This window comes from Perca flavescens, chromosome 17 (genome assembly GCF_004354835.1).
Source record: "Perca flavescens isolate YP-PL-M2 chromosome 17, PFLA_1.0, whole genome shotgun sequence".
Classification (NCBI taxonomy): Eukaryota; Metazoa; Chordata; class Actinopteri; order Perciformes; family Percidae; genus Perca; species Perca flavescens.
Genome location: NC_041347.1, coordinates 17,657,948 through 17,683,152, shown reverse-complemented (window position 1 = coordinate 17,683,152; position 25,205 = coordinate 17,657,948). Strand labels below are relative to the sequence as shown.

The following is a 25,205-nucleotide window of genomic DNA, read 5'->3' as shown; positions in this document are numbered from 1 at the left end:
CCTGCCGCGCTGTCCACTTGGTGGCGCAGTTGTTCCATTTAATCCAGATCCAAAGCTTCGTGTCAAGGTTTTCCACAAACATACAACATACAGCAACACGTGTGTGTGTGTGTGTGTGTGTGTGTGTGTGTGTGTGTGTGTGTGTGTGTGTGTGTGTGTGTGTGTGTGTGTGTGTGTGTGTGTGTGTGTGTGTGTGTGTGTGTGTGTGTGTGTGTGTGTGTGTGTGCGTGTGTGTGTGTAGTGTAGTGTAAAATATGACTTAAGGCAGGGGCAGTTTATGAATACAATGTGACCCAAATGTTTGCATGTGAAAAACAAAAACATCTCCTCCACAGAGCACATGGCACTTGTTTGTGAAGGCGTTTGTTTTTGGTTTTCACAGACAATATACACAAAATATCTAAAATATATATATATATGTATATATAATAATGAAAAAGTGCAGTTCAAGCTCTCTCTCAGTTGGTTTGGGGGTTGGGCTCAAGTCATCTCACAGTAAGGGCCAACCTTAAGAGTTTTAAGATGAGCTCTTAACAAATAATGGTTTCTTAGTGCTGCTGTTGAAGATGTCATATTGGCCTAGTGGTTCACTTATTGTGCATTAATAAGATAAGAGGCCATAGATCATCTGTAGGCCTGAGCAGCAGTCCAAGGAGTAGACAGAGCCAGAGATCAAGGAAGGAAGGGTGTTAATTGGTACAAAAACAACCAAACACAGCAGAACAGAATCGAGTTATCTTCTCATCTTGTCTATATAATGTGGATTTTAGACTATGTTTTGCTTAGACAGTGTAAAATAATTCCTGAGGCGTATATAGATTGTGCACTCTCTTGGTGGAGGGAATAAAATGAGGTGTTATGGTGATCTAGAGTTTCCCGCTAGACCTAACATGCCTCTCCCTTGGTGTATTAGAGTAGTATTAGTTTCAGGGAAGAGAAATGATCCTGATAGGCTGTCTGCTTGGTTTTCCTTTAAGGAACGTCTGCGGACAACAGCCAATCAACCTTAACTAGATCAGAAGCAGGAGATTTTGTTCTTGTAAGCAGAAATTAACACTTCATTCCCCTTTGTCGGCAGAAATTCAACACTACAGCCCTTGAAGGCTCTCCCAGGCAATAAAAGGAGAAAATGTAATTATGTTATAACAGTGCCGCACCAAAACGTAATTACCTCATTTTCTGGAGAAAAAAAAATTTCCCTCCAGGGTGAGAGGTTCACTGGTGAAGATGTTAGGCCTAGAGACATTTATCTGTCAGCTTTTTGCATTCCTAATTATTAAATATAAGCTAGCATATCATAAAAGGTGTTACTGTGCATTTTTGATTATCTTGCTACACTGAGGACATCTACTGTTCAATGACAAGAAGATAAATGATTTGAGGTGTAGTGTACTTGCAAGGATGTGTCCATATAATACTTATAGGTACTCAAAGGAGAATTCATGAAAAAAATTTATGAATGTATTTGAACGCCTGCAGCAGAGAGTTAAATGTCCATACTACAGTTTGGTGTGGATAATTGTCAGTCTGTCTAATGTATGGTGAACACTGATCTAGAGTTGAAACAATTAGTCTATTAAAGGTGCACTATGAGTTCCTGGTTTCAGCGCAATTTCATTTTTGTCTCAAATTGTAGGCATCTCTCCTTGATCCGCTAGCTGTCTGCCCCCTGAATACACTGTGAAAAAGCCAGTTCTCGGGAGACAACACAGGGATCATAATGTCAAACAAACACTAGAGGCACAGGCTGTGCACCAAAATACAACAAACCACATTCCAGCCAATCACAGACAAAATGGTTGGGGGAAGGGGTGGGGGTTAGTGACAGTTAGTCAGTTAGTCATGACAGTGGGGGGAGGGGCGAGCTTGCTCTGTTTTGTTTTGAATTTACTTGGAACGTCAACAGAAGTGACCATGCAGGAACTCATAGAGCACCTTTAAGCGGTTACTTAAAGGTGCTCTAAGCGATGTTGGGTGATGGCACTTCTTGTTGTCGTTTGAAGTATTTTTAAACAAAACGAGGCTAGCTCGCCCCTCCCTCATCCTCCTCCTGTCCCTCTCCCTCCCTTCCGTGCTTCAGCGCACTAACCCCCCAAATCCTTCTTCTTGTTGGTTATTGGCTGGAAAGCTGGAAGACTGTTTGTTATGTTTCGTGGTTGGCCAGTTTGTTTTTGTTGGCATTTGTGGAGCCTGGGCTGTCTACAGTAGAGTCCGGATCGGGCCGAATTTTTCTGTCCGAGGCCGACCCGTGTCCGACAGAGCCGTGACCGAACCCGGCCCGAGCCCGACAGGTATTAAGAAATTTGTGTCCGAGCCCGACCCGAGCACGACACAGTTAAAATCAATTTTTTTTTCCTCATACTAATGACACATGTAGGCTACGTTTGTTTGTGTGGAAAGCCCGCTTTGGTTAAGCAGCTGTAGGAAGGCATTTGGAAATGTCAACAGATGAGCGCATCAGCGTACGCGGGGCAACAAGCACACGTTAATAAGCTGTTGCCTTATCGCGCTGATGTGACCGAGCCCGACCCGACCCCGACCATAATTTCTAAATATCTGTCCGAACCTGGCCCGGCCCGTCGGCCTCGGGTCGGGTATCCATGCCTTAGTCTACAGAGACCGTGGTTTTTTTTGTTACAGTGTGTTCAGGGGACAGGCAGCTTGCGGATAGTGAAGAGATGTTTGCTGTATGTGACAAAAAATGTTGTAGCCTAAAAAAGCGTGACATCGCTTAGAGGACCTTTAATCAGCCCTACACTAACCAAACTAGAATATTATATTATGATAACATTGTAAGTGAAAACATGACGTACTGTTTTTGTTCATTAATAGCCTACACATAAAAAATGTTTCACTTGATGTGACATTAATTATACAGTGTCTTATTGTTTACCAAGTTAATGGGATCTTAATAATAATAATAATAATAATAATAATAATAATAATAATAATGTTACGTTAATAAAATTACATAGCGCCTTTAAAAACAGAGTTTACAATGTGCTTTAACAGACAAAGCAAAGCAAAAGCCGGATACCCATAATGTCAATATAACAACAGAGAACTAACAAGCCAAACAATAGCAAGACAAAGTTTGAGTAATAGAGAGAAGACAAATAAAAACATGACCAGTAAAATTATACAAATAAAAAGGATGGAAGCAATACGATCAATAATAAAATCTTAAAATCAATTCTAAATTGAACAGGGAGCCATAGGAGAGAGGCCAGGATTGGGGTGATGAGCTGTCATCTGTTAAAACCATTAAGAAGCCTGCTCTGCTGCATTGTGAACTATAGTAGGAGGCGCGAGAGTGACTTTTTGTTGCTGTCAGAAAGGAGGTAGGCTATAGCAGTAGTCAAGTCTCGAGAAGATAAAAGCTTGAATTACTTGAACAGAGATAACGTTAGGTCTGACAGTGCGAGCCACATAACTGGGTTTTTGAGTCTTCACCAAAATGCTATCATCATGAATGGCATGCCCATCACCCAATAGTGTCAGGACTTGGCCATAGTAACCAATCAGAGATAATTTCCTCTTCGTGGCCTGTGGTGGGGCTATGGCATCGGTGTGTATTTGTCCGCCACGGCCTCCCTTCTTGCTTGGACCTGGCTGGGATGTAAAGAGGCGGGGAGGGGATGGTCTAGCAAGCAAGAAGCTGTGATACCATACCACCACACGGGAATGTAAAATTTCAGGTCTGCAATCACCCACAAGACACCGTGTCTGCGTGCCTAAATACCTAACATTTAACCTGGTTTCTAATGGAAGCAGATGGATTTGTGAGGAGGCGTCGGATGACAGCGGAGACTACAGGCAATGATCCCGGGGTTGCTGGTGCATCTGCCGGGGCAGAAGTTCGATGGCTGGGGGGCAGATTCTGGGGAGTTTCGGAAAGTATCGTGGGAAGCCTGACACCCCGGATCGGAGGGGAAACGGAGCTACAGACTGTTGATTTTATCCGTAGTGCACAAGATGCACAAACAGAGGACACTGAACCAGACTATGAGGGTTTGCCACAGGGAGCCTCCACTAGCACCCACATGTTGGCTGGAGCCGTGGCCGGGATCATGGAGCATTGCCTCATGTTCCCAATCGACTGTGTCAAGGTAGCACAGCTCAGTGGCTAACCAGCTGACCCACAACCTATTATTATTATTATGTCCAGTGCTTTCACACCCTGATCTCTGTTGTGTTCTGTGCACGTTATTCTTGTAACCAACGTGTTTGTTAGCATAGCTTATTAGCCTACTCGCTAACCTTAACACGCTGCAGTACTAACTGCTGTAAGGACAAGGTCAGTGTGTTCAGTACATCCCTACTAGCTAGCTAACTTGTTAGCATGCTATTATAAATTAAGCGCGACAAACGTTAGCTAGTGGCTAATTATGACAACCTTTAGCAGGGTCAAACACGAGCTAATTTGGTCTTTGGGTAAAACTACTAAACGTCATCATATCAATATGCTGTCAAAGCCTCAGCATAATAGTACGTAGTTAATGTGTATCGGAAGTTAACTAAGTTCACTAACGGTTAATAAGGGGAACGCGTTATTATTTCCAGCTGCAACAATAGTTCTGGGAGACCAAAGCTGTACTCTGTTTACAAACAAATGGGGGAAGGTTTCATGTTGTTTCGAGTACCTTACACACCTTCTGCAACTATTCTTACAAGACACACAAGTGAATTACACTGCAATGTTGATAACATTTGGCCCTTCCAGTCTATCTGTTGCTACATTCCTAACACACAGTTTGGTAGTTTATACAGTTTGGCAGCACAGTTTCACACACCATAACTAATTGTATGCAAAAGTCTTAACCACATGCGATCTCATGCAACTTCACTGGGACAGTTCTTCTCATCATTTGGTCTTTTTTGTTATGGGTTTATTTAGTTTTTAACTTAAACATAGCTATAGAGGCATGACCTAGCCAAGAGGTCAGCTAGATGGGACCATGCAGCAGTTATCATTGTATAACACAGGCACAGGGTCAGAGAGATGGGGCAAGTGGCAATGAGCTTAGTTGAGTCAGCTGTCCATGTCAGACTGAAAAGCTGTGCATCCATGTCTCTTCCACCTGTAGTCTCACTCTGTTGCCACCTGTCCAGCCCTAAACCCGGACAATACTTATGTTTACAGAATGTACGCAGTGTCTGCTACACTGCTATTATATCTCAGCATCTTTCCAAGCAAGCTGCAGGAAATTAGTGGCATTGTGCAAGATGGAGTCTACTGCACTTAAACAGCTACACATTTATACAGAGAAATGTATATTTGCAGAAAACTGAAAAATATTTGAGATGCATATGCCTTTTTATATTTAGATGTTTTCCCCTACACCAAATAAAGACTTTCCTCCTGTACGATAAGCCTCTCACTTAAGAGATTGTTGTGTAATTATAGTTTAGAATAGGCTGTTATTCGCCCCTTAATGTATCCTTAATCCCAGTAATTGGTTGTGGATTTTAAAAAGCGTGTTGCATTTGTAGGTCTGCCAGAGTGTGTACTGCACAGTGCACATGACTGGAATTACAGTTGTATTAAGTTTGTCAATTAAGAAACCAAGAAGTCTTCAGTGTTTGCTCCAAAGAGTGGTCGATGTAGTGTTTTCGTTAAGCACAAAGGTCATTGCTTTCTAGATGTGCAAACATACCATAGATAAACACTCCACACCCATAGCTGTTACATGCAAGACATACATCCATGATTTGTAATGGGGAACTAATGAATTCATGAAATCATCTCTTTTTTTTTTTTTTTTAACCATTATGCAAAGAGATGTGCATAATGCATATACTCGTTGTACCACTGTTGGCTAGCTCTCTTTGGGGCCTGCATTCCACAGCTGTAATATACAGTGACATGAGGCCATGTTTATGCTTTGCTAGAGCACTACATGCATTTACACAGTGGGGTGGAAGTTTGTCCATTCAGCTGGAAGTTTGGTATTCAGAGATGATGTCGCTGTTCGTTTCTCAGAGACAGTCTCACTCATCCAGGCAACGCTCGCTACATACAAATAGCAGGTTACAGAAACACAGATCCCTTGCACTTGTTTTTTAGGTCATGCTTCTATAATCTTATCATTTGTGTGTGTGTGTCTGTGTGTGTGTGTGTTTGTGTTAAGAGGAAGAGAGAAAGGTGTACTTCAGGGTCAGTAGGAAAAAAGAGGCTTACAGGAAGTCGGCTTATGTCCTCTTGTGACCTTGGAGCTTGTAACTCCATACTTCCTTCTATTCAATTCTGCATGTACACCACACACAATGTCGAACATCTCATTTCCCTTTTTTGACCCTTTATTCACACTGCAGTCTTATCAGGACTCTTTTCATTGCCGTGCCGTTCTTTGCTATATTAGGCAGACATATGGCAAGACTTAAATTATTAGTTACATTCTATTTTTATATAAAATTCAGTGTAGATATTACTAAACATAATACCTAGCCCTGGTGGGTAAATAGGAAGGAAGAACACTGTTGACTTTGAACTTTGCTACATTCACCTTTTCCTCTTTTCCAGACACGCATGCAGAGCCTCCAGCCCGACCCTGCAGCCCGCTACAGGAATGTGATGGATGCTCTTCGCCGAATTGTAGCCACAGAGGGAGTCTGGCGGCCAATGAGAGGGCTGAATGTAACGGCAATTGGGGCGGGACCTGCCCATGCCCTCTACTTTGCCAGCTATGAGAAACTCAAAAAGACTCTAAGTGATGTCATACACCCAGGGGCTAACAGCCATTTGGCTAATGGTACCATAAAGCATACATTACACATTAACAGTGAGATGTACCATAGATGTACAGATCATGTATCTTAACTTTGAGATCACTATAAGATAGGTTGATATGTAGGACTTGACCAACCCTAATGGCAAACACCATCCGTGTGATCTCGATGGAGCTGCTGACTTAGCCTAATCCGTGTATAGCACAGACATGGCCTGACTAGTTCTAAAAAAACCTGGCTGACCATCAAATTGGATAGAGCTTTTCCTAGCTACAGTTGTACGCCGTTACCCCTATTTTCCCCCGGGAGCGTCTGCGCTGCGTTCCGGAGGTGCCGTGACCCCCACGAGCAATCACGGCCATTCAAGTCAGTGCTTGATATTCCAACACCAGCGTTACGGCGCGTCCCAGAAGCGTGTGTGAAGCATCTCTCGAAACAGCGAAAACATCCAGTCAATTTACCAAAAGACACCCCCCAATATGGTATATGTCTCCTCTACAACACCATGGACGACAAGAGATTAATCTTGGAGGTGGAAAAACATAATACAACACCACAGATCCTTTTTATAATGCCAGAAAAGAGAGAGAAGGCATGGAGTTTAATAGCAGGAGTGCTTGGAGCGGAAGGTAGATACTAGCTTAATAAAGATGATTGTTTTCAAGTACTTGTAGAAACAATAAAATCTGTGAGTCAGGCAGGCAAGATACTCCGCTTCTGAGACGCTCCCGGTGCGGTGTGGCGTGTGGCAGAGGCCGAAACAAAACTGCGGCGCAGCCGTAACGCAACGAAAACGGAAAATCTGGGTTAGGAAGTGTTAGGCCTGTGACTGGCTTTTAGAAAAGGTAAACAGTTTGTCTTATGTGGGTCAGGTTCAGAAAAGTCCCCTTGGCTACAAAATAGAAAGTTCCAACCAAAGATTCAATTTGAAAACCTTTGCTCTGAATATCAACCATTTTCTTATTCCTTGTTCTCCATACTCTCTCTCTCTTCCTTCTTTTCCAGTTTAGTGGGAGGCTGGGTAAGTCCTCTTTCTCCCATCTCATCTGCTCTGTCCTCTGTTGGTCCTGTCTTTTTAAGCTTTTGGTTTAAACCTCTCAAAAGCGCAATGAACTGCCTCGTCCACCAGGTGTCTCTCTTTGCTCAGGTTGGGCCACCTGAATTCAGTGAGGCGTGAGCTCTACTTTACGCCTGTGCAATTTGCTGAATATGAACAATTCTGCTATGATGATATATTGTTTTCAGCATGACATCTGCAGCTTTAAGCAATTAGGATTGGGACACGATCAAAGGGATTCATTATGTTGCAAGTGAAAATTCTTTTTTTATTCTCATTTCTATGCCCTTTTACTTTATTCTCTATTTTCCTTCTGTATTCTTCATGATTATCTTAATTTGTAGTAATTATGAGGTGTATTTGTTTTAGGAACAGCTGGGTGTGCGGCCACACTGCTTCACGATGCAGTCATGAACCCAGCGGAAGGTAAGGACATTTTACAGTACAATGCCATTTGTCTTTCACCACAGAATTAGGATGGGTATTAAGACAAACAAAAGTTTGCCATACAGGAATTTCAGTGAAGAAACTTACAGGTGCCGTGCCTGGGCCAACCATCTTCACATGTTGGCCTTAACCCTGCAGTCTCACATATTGACTTTCACAGCTGCCTCTTGTCCACCTGCCCAAACATGTTAGTAGAAGGACACTGGTCAGAGTCCTCGTGTGCAGCTGTTAGATGGGGTGCAGCTGTCTGAGCAAATGCTATCAAAGTCACACACTACATCTTTGTGTTTATTGAAACTTCATGTGCTTTTAAGGGCATATTTACAGTATGCAATAGTTCACTCATTTCTTCTTTTCTTTTTCTATCTTTGCCACCTTCATACTGCTAACCCTGGACACATCTGGGCCTCTCCTTCATCAATACGTCTACCCATGTGTATCTAGTTGTGAAGCAGCGCATGCAGATGTATAATTCACCCTACGGCGGCGTGATGGACTGTATACGCGCCGTGTGGCAGAAAGAGGGCCCTGCTGCGTTCTACCGCAGCTACACCACCCAGCTCACCATGAACGTGCCCTTCCAGGCTCTCCACTTCATGACCTATGAGTATCTCCAGGAGCTGCTCAACCCCCACAGACAGTACAATCCCTCATCCCACATGTTGTCCGGAGCTTTGGCTGGAGCCATCGCAGCTGCGGCAACCACACCTCTGGATGTCTGCAAGACCCTGCTCAACACCCAGGAGTCTCTGACCCTGGGCCAGGGCCAAGGAGCCCACAGACACATCTCAGGCCTGGCCCATGCCTTCCGGACGGTTTACAGGCTGGGCGGCCTGCAGGGCTTCTTCAAGGGAGTCCAGGCGAGGATCATCTATCAGATGCCCTCCACAGCCATCAGCTGGTCGGTCTATGAGTTCTTCAAGTATGGACTCACCAAGCATCAGCACAACAAGAGGAGAGCGCAGCACATGGAGGCTGAGATTTAGAGATCTGAGATCTCCTTTGTTTATTCTCCTCTAATATTGTTCTGTCCTCCCTGTGAAGAGAAGATCAAGTCAATACGCACATAGAATCTGACTAAAATTCACCTCAGTTGTCCCATCCTTTTCAGACATAGCAGATAAGAAAGACCACTTCAAAGACAGTTTTGAGTTGTATTTCTGCTACACTATTTCAAGACTAGGTATGTTTTGGGCTATGTTTTTTTCTCTCCTGTAGAAGAAAACATTTACAGTAATATAGAACTAGTTAATCTTGAGTTTTTTTTTTAAGCCATTCTAGTCACCACTACATTTGTCCAAACGGAGGATAAGTGTCAAGAACGCACAAGTTTTAAGTTGGAAAGGTAGTCAGCAGAGGGCACTAGTGTCACTTTGTTAGCTCTCTTGTAGTTTTATAAGCTTTACCCTCCTAGAACCAGATTTCCATTTTCACCCATCCAAGCCTTCAGTTTGCAAATGAAAATTATAACTGACTCCTGATACAGATGCTTTTTTAATATCATAATAGAATATTCTCACAGTAATCCTAGACAAGTTCACTTTCTAGTTTGGGCTACACACAGGCATTCGGTCAAAGTAAATTGACCCAATATAGTAGCTGACAACATTTTGTTGTTGCACACATTTATTTCCTGGCATGGATCAGTACCCAGATACCTTTTGTAATGGAACCCTGCCAACATGGTAACTCAAAAGGTTGAGAGCAAGAGTTAGGACCATCTGGGTAGATCTTGATAAATTGAACTGTGTAATTTTAAAAAGACGGTAGACCAGATGTGGGCTTCAGTTTTTGCTTTTGGCAATTAAAGCAATGATGATTCAAATTATTTTCCTTTTTTCCAAATGTCGAAGTTCAAGATTATTCCCTATGATATAATTGGACAGAAAATACAAATATTCCATAGCTCTGGGGTATCTGAAGAGTGTTTAATTTATTATTAATAATTTTGGTTCCCTGTATGGTATTTTATTTTATTCCCCACCACACACACACACACACACACACACACACACCTTTATGTGCTTAATCAACCCGTGGATCATCCAAATACTCACCATTAATGCCTTGTGTACGTGTCTGGCAGAGCAGACCAGGGCAGAATTAAGACGGCCATTTCTCTGCATTAACTGTAGCTGTCGGCCTGTTTTCAGCTTGTGAACTACTGAGTTTGAGTATCTGTGCTTGACCCCAACGGTTGTGTACATTGCACTGTGCCCAACAGGAGTTCAGTATCCCACAAGATAATGTATCTGTACCCCCACACACATCAATGGAAGCTGTCATTCTTATTGATTGATGTCTGATTGTTTTGGACACTGAATTGCACTCGTTGAATAAAGACTGAGCAGCGGGGCTTTACTCACTGCTCATAAATGATGCGAGCCCTCTTTTGATTTCTTTAAATTTTTCTGAATACTTGGCTATGTGAAGATGAGTTAGACTGTTCTTGTCCATTCGTCATACAACACGACAAGTCCATATTGTCTATATAATCTGGGTGTGTATTAAATCTTTGTTTTCCTGGTGAATAGAATCCAAAGAATGGGATGGATGAACAAGAGGCAATGCCCTAAGCCACATCTGTACTGCCAAAAACACAAAGCGAGTTTGTCTTGTGTTTTCAGGTATTCTTTATTTTTAGTTTGAGGCAGGTACAGTTGTTTAGTCTTGAACACAGGTGCAGATTCCAACTTTGACCCGTAAGACTGAAAACAAACTTGAACTTGTGGACACATTGGCTGCGTACAAACAGCCAGGAGAGTGAAGCTTTGGAATTCAGCAAATGATGCGTGGTAAAGTAAAAGTTGATCAACTTAAAAGGCAAAAAAGGACTGAAAAGTAGATTGGATATTGAAAAACTATAGTGCCTAAAACGGTAATTCAAACAAAGACCTGTCCTATTATGCCATGACTTCTAGAGCTAGCAGGCCTCTATACCTTTACGACTAATGATCATGTTGATGGTCAAAATTACAGGGGGAACATCTTTCTCCAGTGGAAAAAAAGAGTTTTGAGACATTAGAGCTATGTGGGATAAGAGAATCATCAGGGGTAATAATTGTGTTGGAATAAAGAGTTTGAGTCAAATACATTTTCCTTACAAAATCTGTCAACAACACCATTTTAATTTAGAATCATTAAACCTGCTGGTGTGAGTCAATCACGTTTGAAAGTATCATCCTTAGGATATAATAAAGTATGAGAAGAAAGAAAATCCTGTAGTGCTAGTCTAGACTTTTATTATCTTACTTGTGGCCAAAACATGTGTATGTCAAATGTTTTTGTTATGATTTTCATCTGTGTACAAATTTACATTACATAACAGGACTCCTGTAATGATGTCTGCATATGACAGGGTTGGGTGAGGCTGTGAACCGATTAGTCTTGCTTGCCAGGCCTATCTCCACAGCAGTGCAAACTAAGGTCTGGCCCCTCCACACATATGCTCCTGGATAGGAGAAAAAAAAACAGCCTGGGTTGTTTGCATTTCTTTAAACCAATCACAATCGTCGTGGGCGCCACTAATCTCCGGTCGCAGCAATGGTATATCTGCAAATTGGTCTCGGGAAAGAATTTGTTTTGGTGGAACATTTGCACCTGCAAAAGAAAACGCCACTTAAAATATTAAATAAAGTTTATTGTTCACACAATACAGTAACTTGAGCTATTTCAATTAGCTGGATACATGGTTAAAGGTCATTTGCTCTTACCAGTGTATCGCTGTGTGTATTTTGTCTGTAGCTAATCCCCACCAATCGGTGCCAAAACGTTCCAGTTAGATAGTAAATGCTGTAAACATATTCTTTTTAAATCTTTACAATCATTCCCCGAAAGAACTGGCCATTATCCGGTAAATGAATTGTCGTCGATCCAGACTATGAACTGATTATTGTTTTATGCATGGAACATTTATTTTCAAATCAACAGAAGGTCAAACAAAAGGTCTTTTTATAGGACATGTTCACATTATTGCACTATCTGGTAAAAACTTTTTTTAATAATGACTTTATGTTGATGAGGCCGCTTACCCTTACTGCACATATTATGTACACTAGTATAATGACTGTTATGATGTGTCGTACAACGGGCAGTGTGCAATTTTGTTGGCTGGTGGCAGTCTGTGCATGAACTACGAGTATGTCCATGTGGAGTGGTACTGTCTGTGTACTGTTTGTATGTTGTGTTGAATATCCTAAACAGCAGATACGGTTTGTGTATGTGTCCAAGACAAATTTCCTTCTGGACAATAAAAATCTATCTTCTCCATATTATCTTAAATATGAAACAGCCTACACAAACACCAAAATCCTTTAGTTAGAATCTGTGGACACATCTGTTTCAAAGCAGCAAGTTTAATGTTTTGACAAATCGTGGTGAGGAGTGACAGCTCCACCACCTCAGCCTCTATATACACACACAGAATCAGACAGACACACACACACACACACACACACACACACACACACACACACACACACACACACACACACACACACACACACCTATGCTTGTCAGGCAGACACCTGTTCAAACAGGGAGTGTTAATGAACCGCCTCTGTCGCTCTCTCTCTCTCCCACTATTTATGCATGTACAGTATGTGTGGCCTGTCATAGTCATAAGCTGTTAGAATGGTGTATTTCTCTCTCTCTCTCTCTCTCTCTCTCTCTCTCTCTCTCTCTTTTCATGTGCTAATGCTCAGCCAGCTAGAGATTGCCCACTGTGTCTCCAGTAATCTAACTCATGAGAGACTGATTTTACAAGAGAAGAAAAGGTATGGGTTGAAATTGCACATGTGTGTAGAAATACTGTGGTACAGATACAGAGGTACAACCAGTAGAAACTGGATGTCTGGATTTTTATTTCTCTGTCTTTCTTTCTGTCTGTCTGTCTGTGTGGGAGACTGGGACTGAGCCTGTCTGTTCCAAATCTCCACCACAGACCACAGGCCTACCAAATCACATAAGGATTTTCTATGCAGTGCTGCAAGAAGTACTTGATCATTTAAAGTAGTAATACCACAGTATAAAATACTCTGTTAAAAGCAAAAGTCCTGCATTTAAAACTAAAAGTACAAAAGTATTGGCATTCAAGTATACTCAAAGTACCAAAAGTAAAAGTAGTAATTGGCCCATTTCAGAATACTGGATTATGAATATTGCATTAATGTGTAGCTAATTTACATCACTGATGTTGCAGCTTGTAAAGGTGGAGCTAATACTTTAAAGAGGCCTACAGCTGTTTACCTTAATCCAAAATATTATATCATAATTTATTAATTGATTCATATTTTGTATTCATTTTCTGAATCAGCAAAAAAACTCATGTTATCAAATAAATGTAGTGGAGAAAAAGTAAAAATGTTGCCTTCCAAATTGTAGAAGTAGGCTATAAAGTAGCAAGTAATTAAAAGAGTGGGCGGGGTTTACCTTTAACCTTTGAAAAGTGTGTAAGGAAATGTTTGTGTGGCGTGTCCAGTATTTCGAACTCGCAGTGAAATAAAAAAAACAAATATCCATAGCAAGATATTTAAAGAAACCGCGGATGGAAGAGGAAGAAGTAGCCTAGCCTATTCAAAATAAACGAGGACTTGGCTACTAGCTAGCATAAATTAAGCTAGTTACTGTCTATGACTAAAACAACAGCAGGAGCGGCTGAAACACAAAATCAAATCGGGAAATGTCACGGCTCTTGCATTATGGATGTAACGTTAACGTTACTTTGCCCCCAATATATTTTAATATAAATCCACTCTTTAGGGTCATTGGCAAACTTCCAATGACATCTTGCCGTGTAAAGAGACTGTTTTCTACAACAAACAGGATTAAAACAAGAACTTGACTTTACTGTCACTGGAACTTCGGGCTGACCGATTCATTGGATTAAATATTTAAATCAAGAAGGCAGCGACTCCCCCACAAGCCACCCACGGTAAGAAACAACGCTACTTTATGCCCGCCGTGGCCCTTGAATGACATCGTGCCGTGGGTCATAATGAATATGATGCGGTCACTGAAGGTGCAGATTGTTGTTTGTCTCTATACTGGCTTTGCATTTAGAGTGGTTAAATGATTCTGCTTAAGGACATGTGGAATTGTAAACTGCTTGATGGTGTTTTTAAAAGTGTGTTTAGGTCTGCGTGGTTTGGTTTCCTTTGGCTTTGTTTTTTAGATCTGTAAGTTATATCTCAGCTGTCATTTCTCTTAGAGCTAATTATTACCACCTACAAAGTGCATGTTACTATAGTACAATATGTGCTCATAGATATGGTAGTAATATAAATAGCCTATATATATATATATATATATATATATATATATATATATATATATATATATATATATATATATATATATCAAGTTTTTTTGGTGTCAGATATGGTTGCTTGTTCTTCCTCACCCACCCACTTTTGGTTGATTACTTTGACCTGTTCCTGATGATGATGATGATGATGTGACCTATTTTAGTCTGATGTTCACAGACCGCTTTGGTGTCAAGGCACAACTCTTACATTTTGGTGTGTGTGTGTGTGTGTGTGTGTGTGTGTGTGTGTGTATTAGAGGTGTTGAAATTAATCAAATAATCAATGCATCGAATCGTGGACATGGACGATGCTGCATCGATAATCGGCAGGCTCATAATCGATTATTTTTAGTTTTAGTTTACAATTTAATGTAGGCCTAACAACATTTCTGTTTACATATTCGGTTATTTTTTGCACATTCAGGCAGTGCCATGTGCTCAGTGCTGTATAGTTTTATGTATCCAATTTATTTAGTATTAGAGCACTGCAGAAAGCTTGAAAAGCTATGAATTAAATATCCTACATGGCTTTAATAGAAAAATGTATTTGACGCATCGTGATGCATCGAGATATCAAATTGAATCGCTGACATGATAAACGTAATCGAATCGGGAGATCAGTGAAGATTCACACCTCTGGTGTGTATGGCTGTCGCTCCTTTCTGCCACTTAAACAAAACTGCTTCCTCTTGGCTTTGGTTTCTGCAGATGCCACCACATTTGTTTGTTTGTTGCTGCAGTTGTTAGTTCTGTGAGTCCCATGATGTTTTAACATGTTGTAGCAGGATGTAATTCATTCTATATTAATAATGGCTGCTCCTCATGTAAGTGTGCCAATTCCAGAGCCCTGATATAAGTTGGCAGTGATACTGGTGCTTTACCTGCTATTACAGGTCTCCTCTATTTTGTTTTAATACTATTTTAATTCACAAGGCTTGTAGTGCATACACAAATAATTAAACTCTTTCCTTCTCTTCTCTCACCTCTCTGTAAAGTAATTTAACAGATAGAGATTTGCCTGTGAAGAGCTACTGTACACAGTAAATACTTGTTTGATGATTCATTTTAACCACTTCAACCCTCACATATCCTAATAGCTCTGCCAATATAACATTGTCTACCATTCCGATAATGAGTTGTGATCTTTAGTTACACCCTTTAAACAAAGCAATAGGCCATTTTAATTAGATACAAAGACATGAAAGATAAGAGAGTAATTGCTCTAAGAGTGCCACACTTTACACTGTCACACTTTACACTGTCTTTTTTTGGTGGAAAAGTTGATGAAGGGCTGGCAGAAACGCATGCATACACTCCCTTGTGTATTGGTGTAAGCCCATGTTTTGGAAACTCAAGCCTCCGGTCAAAGCCCCTTACAGCAAGCACCTGTGGAAGGGTGTATTTCACACACACACACACACACACACACACACACACACATACATGGTCACAAACACACACTCTAAGGGTACTTAGGAATGTGAATGTCTGTAGGACTCAGGTCCTCTACAACAACTCTCCCTGAGTTGCTCGCCTTCTCTTACGCTCTCCATATTTATGTCTTTTTTGTTGCGTCTCTTGTCTGATCCCTCTCCATATATTAAACCAAATCACGACTGAACCACTCAGCATGAATTACAGAGTGATACAGGATTATGCCATAATGTCCACTTTATTCCATCCTTGCCAACAGCTAATGGATGAGGTGTGATTACAGGCTCTTCGTCTAACTCACTGGGATACACACAGACACATACAGGTTGTGATCTCACGCTCCTTGGTGGTGCTGCTGGATAAAGGAGCTGCTGTTGTAATGTCTTTGGCTGCTGCAGTCTCTCCCACTCTGGGCAGATACAGCAGATGTGAGGGGAGGAGAAGCCAAGAGAAGAGGAGAGACCAGAAACTAAAGCAGAAAGGTTGCAGTGAGAGTAAAGCAAACAAGCTTTTTGGTGCATAAATTTAGCAAATAAAAGAACATGATACACATTTATGTCTGGTGTAATTTTAGATTTTGTTATTTACTAGCATTCTGTAAAATTTGATCCTGTACAACTATCTGCGGACAACAAGATAACAATGAATTGAGATATTATCTCAGATTTTCATCATATTTCTTTTCCATTAGCAAAGTACTATTTGGGTTTATGCAATCTGATATTCATTGTATTTCGGAGAAATGTGGGCTTTCCCCCCTCACCCAGGGCCGGATTAACCCGCTAGGGTGCTTCGGGATAAAAGTGGGCTCGGGGCCCCTGACAACCCCTTAGTTTGGTATAATTTGAATAAACACAAATGTATTTATGAATATGCACTCTTGACACATACTTTTAATTGGCTTATTTAAGTGCTAATAAAGAATTCTGATTCTCCACAAGACAGGCTCAAGATAAAGGTTAAAATGCAGGAACTGTCCTAGGGCACTTTTAGTAGTTAATAGGGTTGGGCGATCGCTTCTATTTTCATATCTTCCAATCGTGGTTACTTGAGATCACCGATTGGCGATCACCAGTCTGTCTGGCAGACTAGATTGAACACCTGATTGAACATAGCATATGTGGAAAGTTTGCAAAGCAGCTTCTGCAACACTACATTTCCACTTTAATCAATTAATCTACACATGGCTTGGATGTCTTGCCTCCTGCTCGGCTGCCGTGATGACGTACAGTTGTAAAAGTATTGCGTCATTTCCGGTTGACAAAGCTCTGTGTTGCTAATGTGCTTCGGTAGCTCAAACCCGTTTATTTTGTTCTGCCCAAGCACTCGTAGCTCGCTCCTTCTTATAGTGACTTTTTGCTAATCCCACAGTTTACACACTATTCAGTTTTGTTTGCTACTTTAGTTTAGCAGTTAGCAATGGCTTCTTCCTCTCCCTCCCACTCTGTAACTAGTCCTCTGCCACCTTTAGTGATTATGGTAAATGTAGTTTATTTGCTGTGTTGGAGGCAAGACTTGGTGAATTGGAATCGCGGCTTCGCACCAGGAAAATTGAACGGTTAATGTTAGCTACTGTAATTTAGCCCCCATTATCAGTGCGAGTGGACCTAGCCCACCAGGTCTCAGATCCATGGAGAAGAGGCAGCAAACTGGTTTATAATAAAAATTTTAAAAAAGCCTACATGTTACTGAACAAATTGTCAAAATCATATTACGACAAACTAATTGCAGTTGACTTGGGAATTTTGGGGCCCTTGATGATCTACTAATCCTACTAATCTAAACTAGTGATTTACTACTCAAGTTGCACTTGGAAAAAAAACTTTGGAAATGTCCGTGTAAAGCCTTTAGTTATGTGTTAATTGGTTGCTAGGAAACATCTCTACGGCTGTCAAGAAAACCAATACATTATGTAAACAGGAAGTTTCTCAAACTGCTACAAATAATAAATAATAAAGTTTTAGAAGGCCAAGTAATATACTAAACATAACTGCCAGTCTTTTGTAAAAGTAGGTGTTACTTTGTTTTATTCATTCATACATTTTCAGAATACATGCAATTTAAAATGGGTCGGAAATACCTGATGATGCTAACCTAACCGGGACTATTTAGTGATTTAGTCTGGCGTTGCTAGCATCATGTTTTTTTTAGGTATATTGTGAAATGTGATGGAAAATCCTCCCTGTTCACATTGTTATTTCACATTATTTTGAAGTTTGAAGTTTCAGGTCAGATATGTCAACTGCATATTTCATTCTCTCTTCACTCAAAACAGATTATATGCTAGCAATCTAACGTTAGCTTTGTCAATAAAATCTACACTTTGCTGAGTGCAGATTTACAAACAGAATTTACGACAATCTGGTGCAACCGGGTCCTTTGCTCAGTACTCCAATGTTGCCCTCACTGTCTGTGCATGCCCACTTAGTAGATTTTCTTAAAGAGGTCTGATCATACTGCAATCAAATTCAAAGATTTTGGTTCCTGGCTAGATTTCATGATCTGTTTATTCATCAGACATCAGACTGAATTATGAAGCACAGCAAAATGTGAATTCTGGATAAGGGGCAATCTACAAAATAACAAAAAAGACGACTGTACCAGTTGTGGCTTGAATGTCTCCCATAGTGCCGTGCTGTGAAGAATTAGGATGCGGGGGAGATACGGCTCCTGTCATCACTTAAGAGAACAAGTTGGGGAGGAAAAATTCTTCCCACCACCACCGAGGATACAAGATGATGAACACACACACACACACACACACACACACACACACACACACACACACACACACACACACAGACACACACACGCTAAAATACATAGTATGCGCACACAGCAATTCCTCTGTGGGAAAAAGCTGCAACAGAAGAGAAAGAAACAGCTGTTTTGATTATGAGCATTTATATGTGATGTGAAGCCTGCAGAGGACGCAGGACAACATGAAGATGTTTTGTGTGGCTATGGCAAGAGTGTGAGTTTGAAACAGGATCCTTCTCACTTCTCGTGCAATAAAAGAATAACATGCAAGACTAGCATTGAATAGAAAGCTCATTGTATAGTGTTTATAGTAAAATGCCATTGCTAATGGGCCAGAATATGGAGAAGTGGAGAGAGGGGGGATAAGGCTCATACGGCAGGGAAAGTGATATTTTAATTGGAGCAGACAAAGCCAAAGTATGACGATGAATAAAAACATAAAATTAATACTACCTAAAAAGATCTAGAAAAGCTTTGTGCAAAATTTTGACTGTGTGTGAAGAGGGAAAATTTGCCTTTGTTGCCTAAGGAGGCATCCCCAGTCTTCTGCCACGCTACTTTCATGATCAAAGCAAAAGGCACATACGCATATGCACACAAATGCACACACTTATTCTCCCTTGGGCTTTTTGGGAGTGAAGCCCTGGCAGGGTCTGATGAACTGTAGCATTGTTACAGATGACTGCAGGTGTCCAACACTTTCTCTCCTCTGCCCTTCCCTCTGTCTCAAATGTTGTGACAAATTCCTTTTAAAAGGTAACGGAGGTCATAAAATCTTCTTACAAGCACTTCAGAGAGCTGCAACCGCAACTTAACACACACACACACACACACACACACACACACACACACACACACTCTCAGTGCACACCCAGCATGTGTGCCAGTGCAAAGACACACTCGCAGATCACACACACGGCCTAGGACCAAAACTAAAGTTGTCTGTCAATTGTGTGTGTGTGTGTGTGTGTGTGTGTGTGTGTGTGTGTGTGTGTGTGTGTGTGTGCGCGTGCCAAAGCAACACAGGTGCAGTCAGGGACACTGAGGAAGAAACAGGCCTCCTGCCCTTTGAACTTGATCTTGAAAAGAAAGCTGTCTTCCCTTCCTGTCAAATAAGCTTAACTGCTATGCCTTCAAGCTCCAGTCAGCACAAACTGGTCTGGTGAAAACCACGAGCCATTAATCTATTTGCCGAAAGCATTCACACCAATTCAAAAGTGTTTATTACACATTTATCTGAAATAACTTGAGTGACAGGCATTATCAGCATTGATCTATACTATAGCCATTCTTTTTTATTTAAGGTAAAGTTTTTACTTAATATAATTATAATCCATTTTATTTTTGCTCTGCAAAGTCACTGACAATCCAGGTGAAGATTGTAAATGTGTTATCAACACATGTCCAGAAATCTTCTCTGGCAGCTTCAGGGGAGGATCTGTCCAATTGACATTGTATCCCTCAGTGTGTAACAGGTGTGTGTGTGTGTGTGTGTGTGTGTGTGTGTGTGTGTGTGTGTGTGTGTGTGTGTGTGTGTGTGTGTGTGTGTGTGTGTGTGTAGACCTCCGGAGATAGAGCATTGGTTCAAGGTTAGGACATATTTGTTGCTCGGAGTTTCCGTCCTAACCCTGTAGCATATTGAAATATATTCTCCTCTTGCTGTTTGGTTAATGATGTGGTCTAAAGAGTAGAACCCAGGGCCTGAAAGAGTAAAACCATGGCACAGATGAGTAAAACTACTATACAGATGCAAAAGAAGAAACAAAAAGGCAATGTTTAATTTAAACTGCAAGCAGGTGAGTGGAGGGTAGCTTAAATTGGCGTTCAACAAGCTTGCCTAACAAAGGTTTAGGAGACCTTGGATACTCTCTGTTTCACACAGCAGGAATGAGAGTCCCCCTCTTTGGACGTGTGGAGAGAGACCAGGGAGAGGAGAGGGAGGAGGAAGCTTGAGAGGCCGTAAGTGGGCCTGAGTAGTGTCTTTATCAGCCCACTGATAGGAGTCAGTCTCTCTGTGTGTCAGAGCTGCTCAATGCTCTCCTTGTCTCTGCTTATCACCGCTAATTAAAACATTTGGATTCCTCCAGCCGGCTTTGGAGGAGTGTGCGTCTGTCTGAGCATGTGTGTGGGAGACATGAGAGCGGAGAGGAGTCAGAGGAAGGTAAAGTGGCAGCTTGGAAGACTTCCTGTCCATCTATGGACAGAGGAACTCAACACAGACTCACCCTCAACCAATGATAGACACACTGTTTCTGCTGATGCATATACAGACACATTACACTTCATTTATGTTTCTTGTATGGACATATTTCTTTTTTTTTTATAGTTTAAATTCAATATTCATAATATGTTGTAGCAATAGTAGCATGGGGATGTTTGGTAGTATAGTGTCTTTCCACTCCCTCGTGAGCTTTAACTTTGGGCTGTTTCTTAATATGCCTCCACTCAGACTCTCAGCCCTCAATATTCTGTATCTGCTCCTAATGGACACACACACACACACACACACACACACACACACACACACACACACACACACACACACACACACACACACACACACACACACACACACACACACACACACACACACACACATAAACACCCACGCCATGTGGACTAGACCTGTGCTGCTTCCTTCAGATGCGCCTGTTTTTTAAAGTTCTGGGTGGGCTCATATTTCTATTCTTTCTAATCCCCCCCTCCTCCTCCTGCTGCTCTGACAAACACAGAGTTGGGATCACTGCATTTCTTTACAGGCACTATACTATGGCCACTGGGCTACAACAACTGCTGGGTTCTTTACTCCGCTCAGCCTAAAACCTCAAAACAAGATTTGTCAAATGATGCAAACCAGTTTTCATCAAACAATTCCGCTTTGGTTTTACTAAACATGTTTAAGAAATCAATAGTAACTTTGTACACTTCTGCACTAAAGTCACCAACTTCACAAATAGAACAATGTACGCTGATACAGAATTGGTTCAAATTGTGCGCAAAGGTGTGTTATCTAATTCCTTTTAAAATCAGGGGGCTTGTGAGTGCTGATGTGGTTGGCGTGATGGATGTGTCTTCCCCAGGGGGAGTTGATGTCTTATAGCTTTACTGTAAATGTTTACATTCCTACATGCACTGATGCTATCTGCTAATAGTTTCTGGAACAAGCCTGAAGAGTCCTCTGGGTGGGATTATTTGGTGTGTGTGTCTGTGTGTCTGTGTGTCTGTGTGTCTGTGTGTCTGTGTGTGTGTGTGTGTGTGTGTGTGTGTGTGTGTGTGTGTGTGTGTGTGTGTGTGTGACCAGGCCAAAGGGGAGCAGATCTGTCTTTAAACAGAGGAATTAACCATGACCCCTCTCCTTCCTGATTCCTGCCCCTGTGTCTGCCGAGGGCTAACGCATTAGGAGAAGCAAAACACACACTACTGCTCCATCTTTTTCCCAAAGCAAAATATTTAGCGTTGGTCAAAATTGTTTCTGACAGTTCAATCAACAACTGGCAGGATCTGAATCAAAAGAGGGAAGCCTCTCCCAGTTTCGTGTGAGCTCTAAAGCCGTTCATATTACCCGTCACAGTCTCGGTGCCAGCAACAGTTAATGTGAAGATGATATTGTTTAAATCAACAAGGCCCTTCAGAAATGAATTCCTGTTACAATAGGTGCATCGGAAATGCATGTGTAATTGCTGCTAAGGAGCCCTGGGAGAATTCACCATCAATAGATCTAGATCTTAAAAGCAAGCCAAGCATGGATTAGGTGAGGACTGTAATTCCTGCGTTGCACACTTTAACATGGCCCAACCCTCAATGCATTCGTCCCAGCGGAGCTGAGAAACCTGCAACAAAAAGACAACAGGAAATGACCTGTTTCCACTGGCATTAACAAGTCCTAATTAAATCTGCCCTTCAATGCTTTGTTAAACTGTGGAAGCCAGTGTTGAGGATTGTGCGAAAAAGCAGACAAACTTGTTCTAGTGCACTACTGTGTGGCTGCTTGCCAGGGCTGCACAGTACATAGTTTTTTCATCGCGATATCAACGTTTTCCTCATACCATGCAGCCCTACTCCTTTCATTCTCTCTCTCTCTCTCTATGCTCATGAGGAAGCACACTAATAAAGCACGACTCAAAGTGTTTACATACTTGAGCCTTACATATTTAAACTGTACATGCATGCAGTAATGCTGGAAGGCTCAGTGGACTACTGCCTGCAACAACACACACTTGCTGAGATCTGAGAATATAGCAAAGATGTGTGATGGGGGAAGAAATAGAAGACAGTTATACAGGTTTTAAACAAATCCCAAGGCTGACCACATGTATTTGAAGAGATAACAAAGGCAAAAGGTACAGTTATTACTCAAACTGTCTGTTGTGAACATCCTGGTTAAACTTTGAACAACCACACTTGCCAAGGGAATATATATATATATATATATATATATATATATATATATATATATATATATATATTAGGGCTGTCAAAATTAACGCATTAATTTTTTGCGTTAATTTTTTAATATTTAACTCGTTAAAAAAAATTAACGCAGCTGTGTTTGTTTACTTCATGTGGCGGCTGAGAAACGTAATACGTCTCCATAACAGCAGGCGGCGCTACTCTGTATTGTTGCCCAAGTAATGAAAACCGGCAGCTGATTGGACGAACGCGTCACATGGGTTTGTTTTCTCCGGATATTGAGAGCCAGACTGTCATGGCGGCCGTTCAGAATACGATCTCATATTGTACTAAGATAGTTCACTGAAACATGTTTCTGAAAACATTTTAAGCGAGAAATAGGCCGTGCAGTTGCTGAATCTTCATTTCAGCTCAACAAAGCTCAGTTTAGAAGATTTTGGTCAGATTTTGAGAGACTAGTCACGTCACCTCAATCCGCTCGCCATTTCCGGGTGAGTCCCGACTGCCCTGCCGCCGACTGAACATAGGCTCGTTGGAGATGAACTGCGCCTCGCCTGTAAAGTAGACGAGAGCAGGCGACAGCAGCCGGGGACGGTGACAAAAATCTGCTCTCAAGTCAGACAGTTTCTAGCCGTTTCCAGCCGCCTTCAGCAGGACTAAATAAGCCAAATTGTTGCTGCTGTTGTTCTGAAAGATATTAAACATTCTGAACTTAGCAGAACCTTTCCTTGTTTGTTTTTTTCTTCATATTTGCAAAGTTAAATGATTTAGCATTTAAAGATCCATTATTATAAGCTTCAGTCTCAATTTAAAAAAGCGATTAATTGCGATTAATTACAGCAAATTGTGCAATTACTTAGTTAATTTTTTTTAATCGATTGACAGCCCTAATATATATATATATATATATATATATATATATATATATATATATATATATATATATATATATATATATATATATAATTTTTTTCCAGGTCTGCTCACATTTAGTTTTACCCTTTTAAAATATTTAGATGATATGACTAAAATGCTGGCTTGATTTCTAACCTCTTGTGTCTCTTGTCCCATTAAATTAGATTATTAATCAGCTATTAACTGGGTGAGTGAGTATAATTTTATCATAACTGCTCAAATAAAGAATAGCTAAAACACACAGAAAAAAGTTGTAAGAAATTTAGAAATATCCTTAAAGTAAAGATTATTATGAATGAGGCCCAGAGTCATCAAAATCATCTCTGAGGTTGTGCCTTTTTCCTGTGCCTTACTTTTTCTTATGGAAATGTACATCAGTGTGACATCACGGGGTGCAGGAAAGAAAAAGAAAATCTTATCTAGTCAGTCACGGTTGCAGGCAATGACTAAAGCAACTATTCACCAGCACAATGCGACTAATCAGAGCACATAGAAAGTGGCATACCTCGGAGCCACGCTGCAATACCTGACCTTTTCTTTTGCATAGTCTTAGTCGTCTTGAATAACCAATACACCCTGTGTAAATGAAAATAATTAGACTCAATGGTGCCCTGGTGATTAACCGTCGGACAGTCAAAAGGAGTGCTGTGTGTATTATTCCTCCTTCCCAGAAACCTGTTGTGTCAACCACTTAGGATAGCTTGAAGTGGTGTTTTGATATGATGATTGAGATAAATGAGGTCTGGGCTGGTGCCAGCGTATGGCACAAGGTGAGCCTCTGTGCCATAGCAGCTTTTCGTTGGAAAAGGGAAGTTGAAGTACCTATTTTACATCCCAGTTCTTTGATGTCTTTAGTGTTGTAATATTGTAATAATAATATTTGTCATAGGCTTATATAGACATGAGCCAACCTTGCCGTTGGCAAATATATACATATATACATATATACATAAGCACACAATGTACCTTGTAGTGTCAAAGGGATCACAAACATGTCTTCTTTTTCTTTCTTTTTTCTGGCAACATAGAAAACTTCTATCTATTTATCTGAAGTACATCAGCAGATTGTGCGTTTTGCCCTTCCCAGCAGCCTGCAGGCTCCATTAATGCCACACAAGTTTGGCAGTAAGTACCAGCAGTTAAGTACTA

The 25,205-nt window shown here is 41.1% G+C and overlaps 2 protein-coding genes across 2 annotated transcripts in view; both read left to right on the top strand.

Moving 5' to 3' along the window:
* Positions 1–3,433: 3,433 nt before the first annotated feature.
* Positions 3,434–10,617, top strand: slc25a28 (solute carrier family 25 member 28). The gene is made up of 4 exons (XM_028604054.1): positions 3,434–4,109; positions 6,524–6,752; positions 8,156–8,212; positions 8,678–10,617. Exons 1-4 carry the CDS (start codon positions 3,765–3,767, stop codon positions 9,217–9,219), a joined length of 1,173 nt encoding a protein of 390 aa, XP_028459855.1. The 5' UTR covers positions 3,434–3,764; the 3' UTR covers positions 9,220–10,617.
* Positions 10,618–13,671: 3,054 nt separating this feature from the next.
* got1 (glutamic-oxaloacetic transaminase 1, soluble) overlaps positions 13,672–25,205 on the top strand; it is a 32,741-nt gene continuing 21,207 nt past the window's right edge. Inside the window, exon 1 of the mRNA XM_028603057.1 lies at positions 13,672–14,165. The gene's annotated coding sequence lies outside the window, so the exon portion shown is untranslated. The remainder of the gene's footprint in view (positions 14,166–25,205) is intronic.

What these genes read in the sequence shown, in the direction of transcription:
- slc25a28 (XM_028604054.1), top strand. Translation starts at nt 3,765, where the DNA reads ATGGAAGCAGATGGATTTGTGAGGAGGCGTCGGATGACAGCGGAGACT. An exon ending in TAACAGCCATTTGGCTAATG is followed by an intron (nt 6,753 to 8,155) that starts GTACCATAAAGC and finishes TATTTGTTTTAG; the next exon opens with GAACAGCTGGGTGTGCGGCC. An exon ending in AGTCATGAACCCAGCGGAAG is followed by an intron (nt 8,213 to 8,677) that starts GTAAGGACATTT and finishes ATGTGTATCTAG; the next exon opens with TTGTGAAGCAGCGCATGCAG.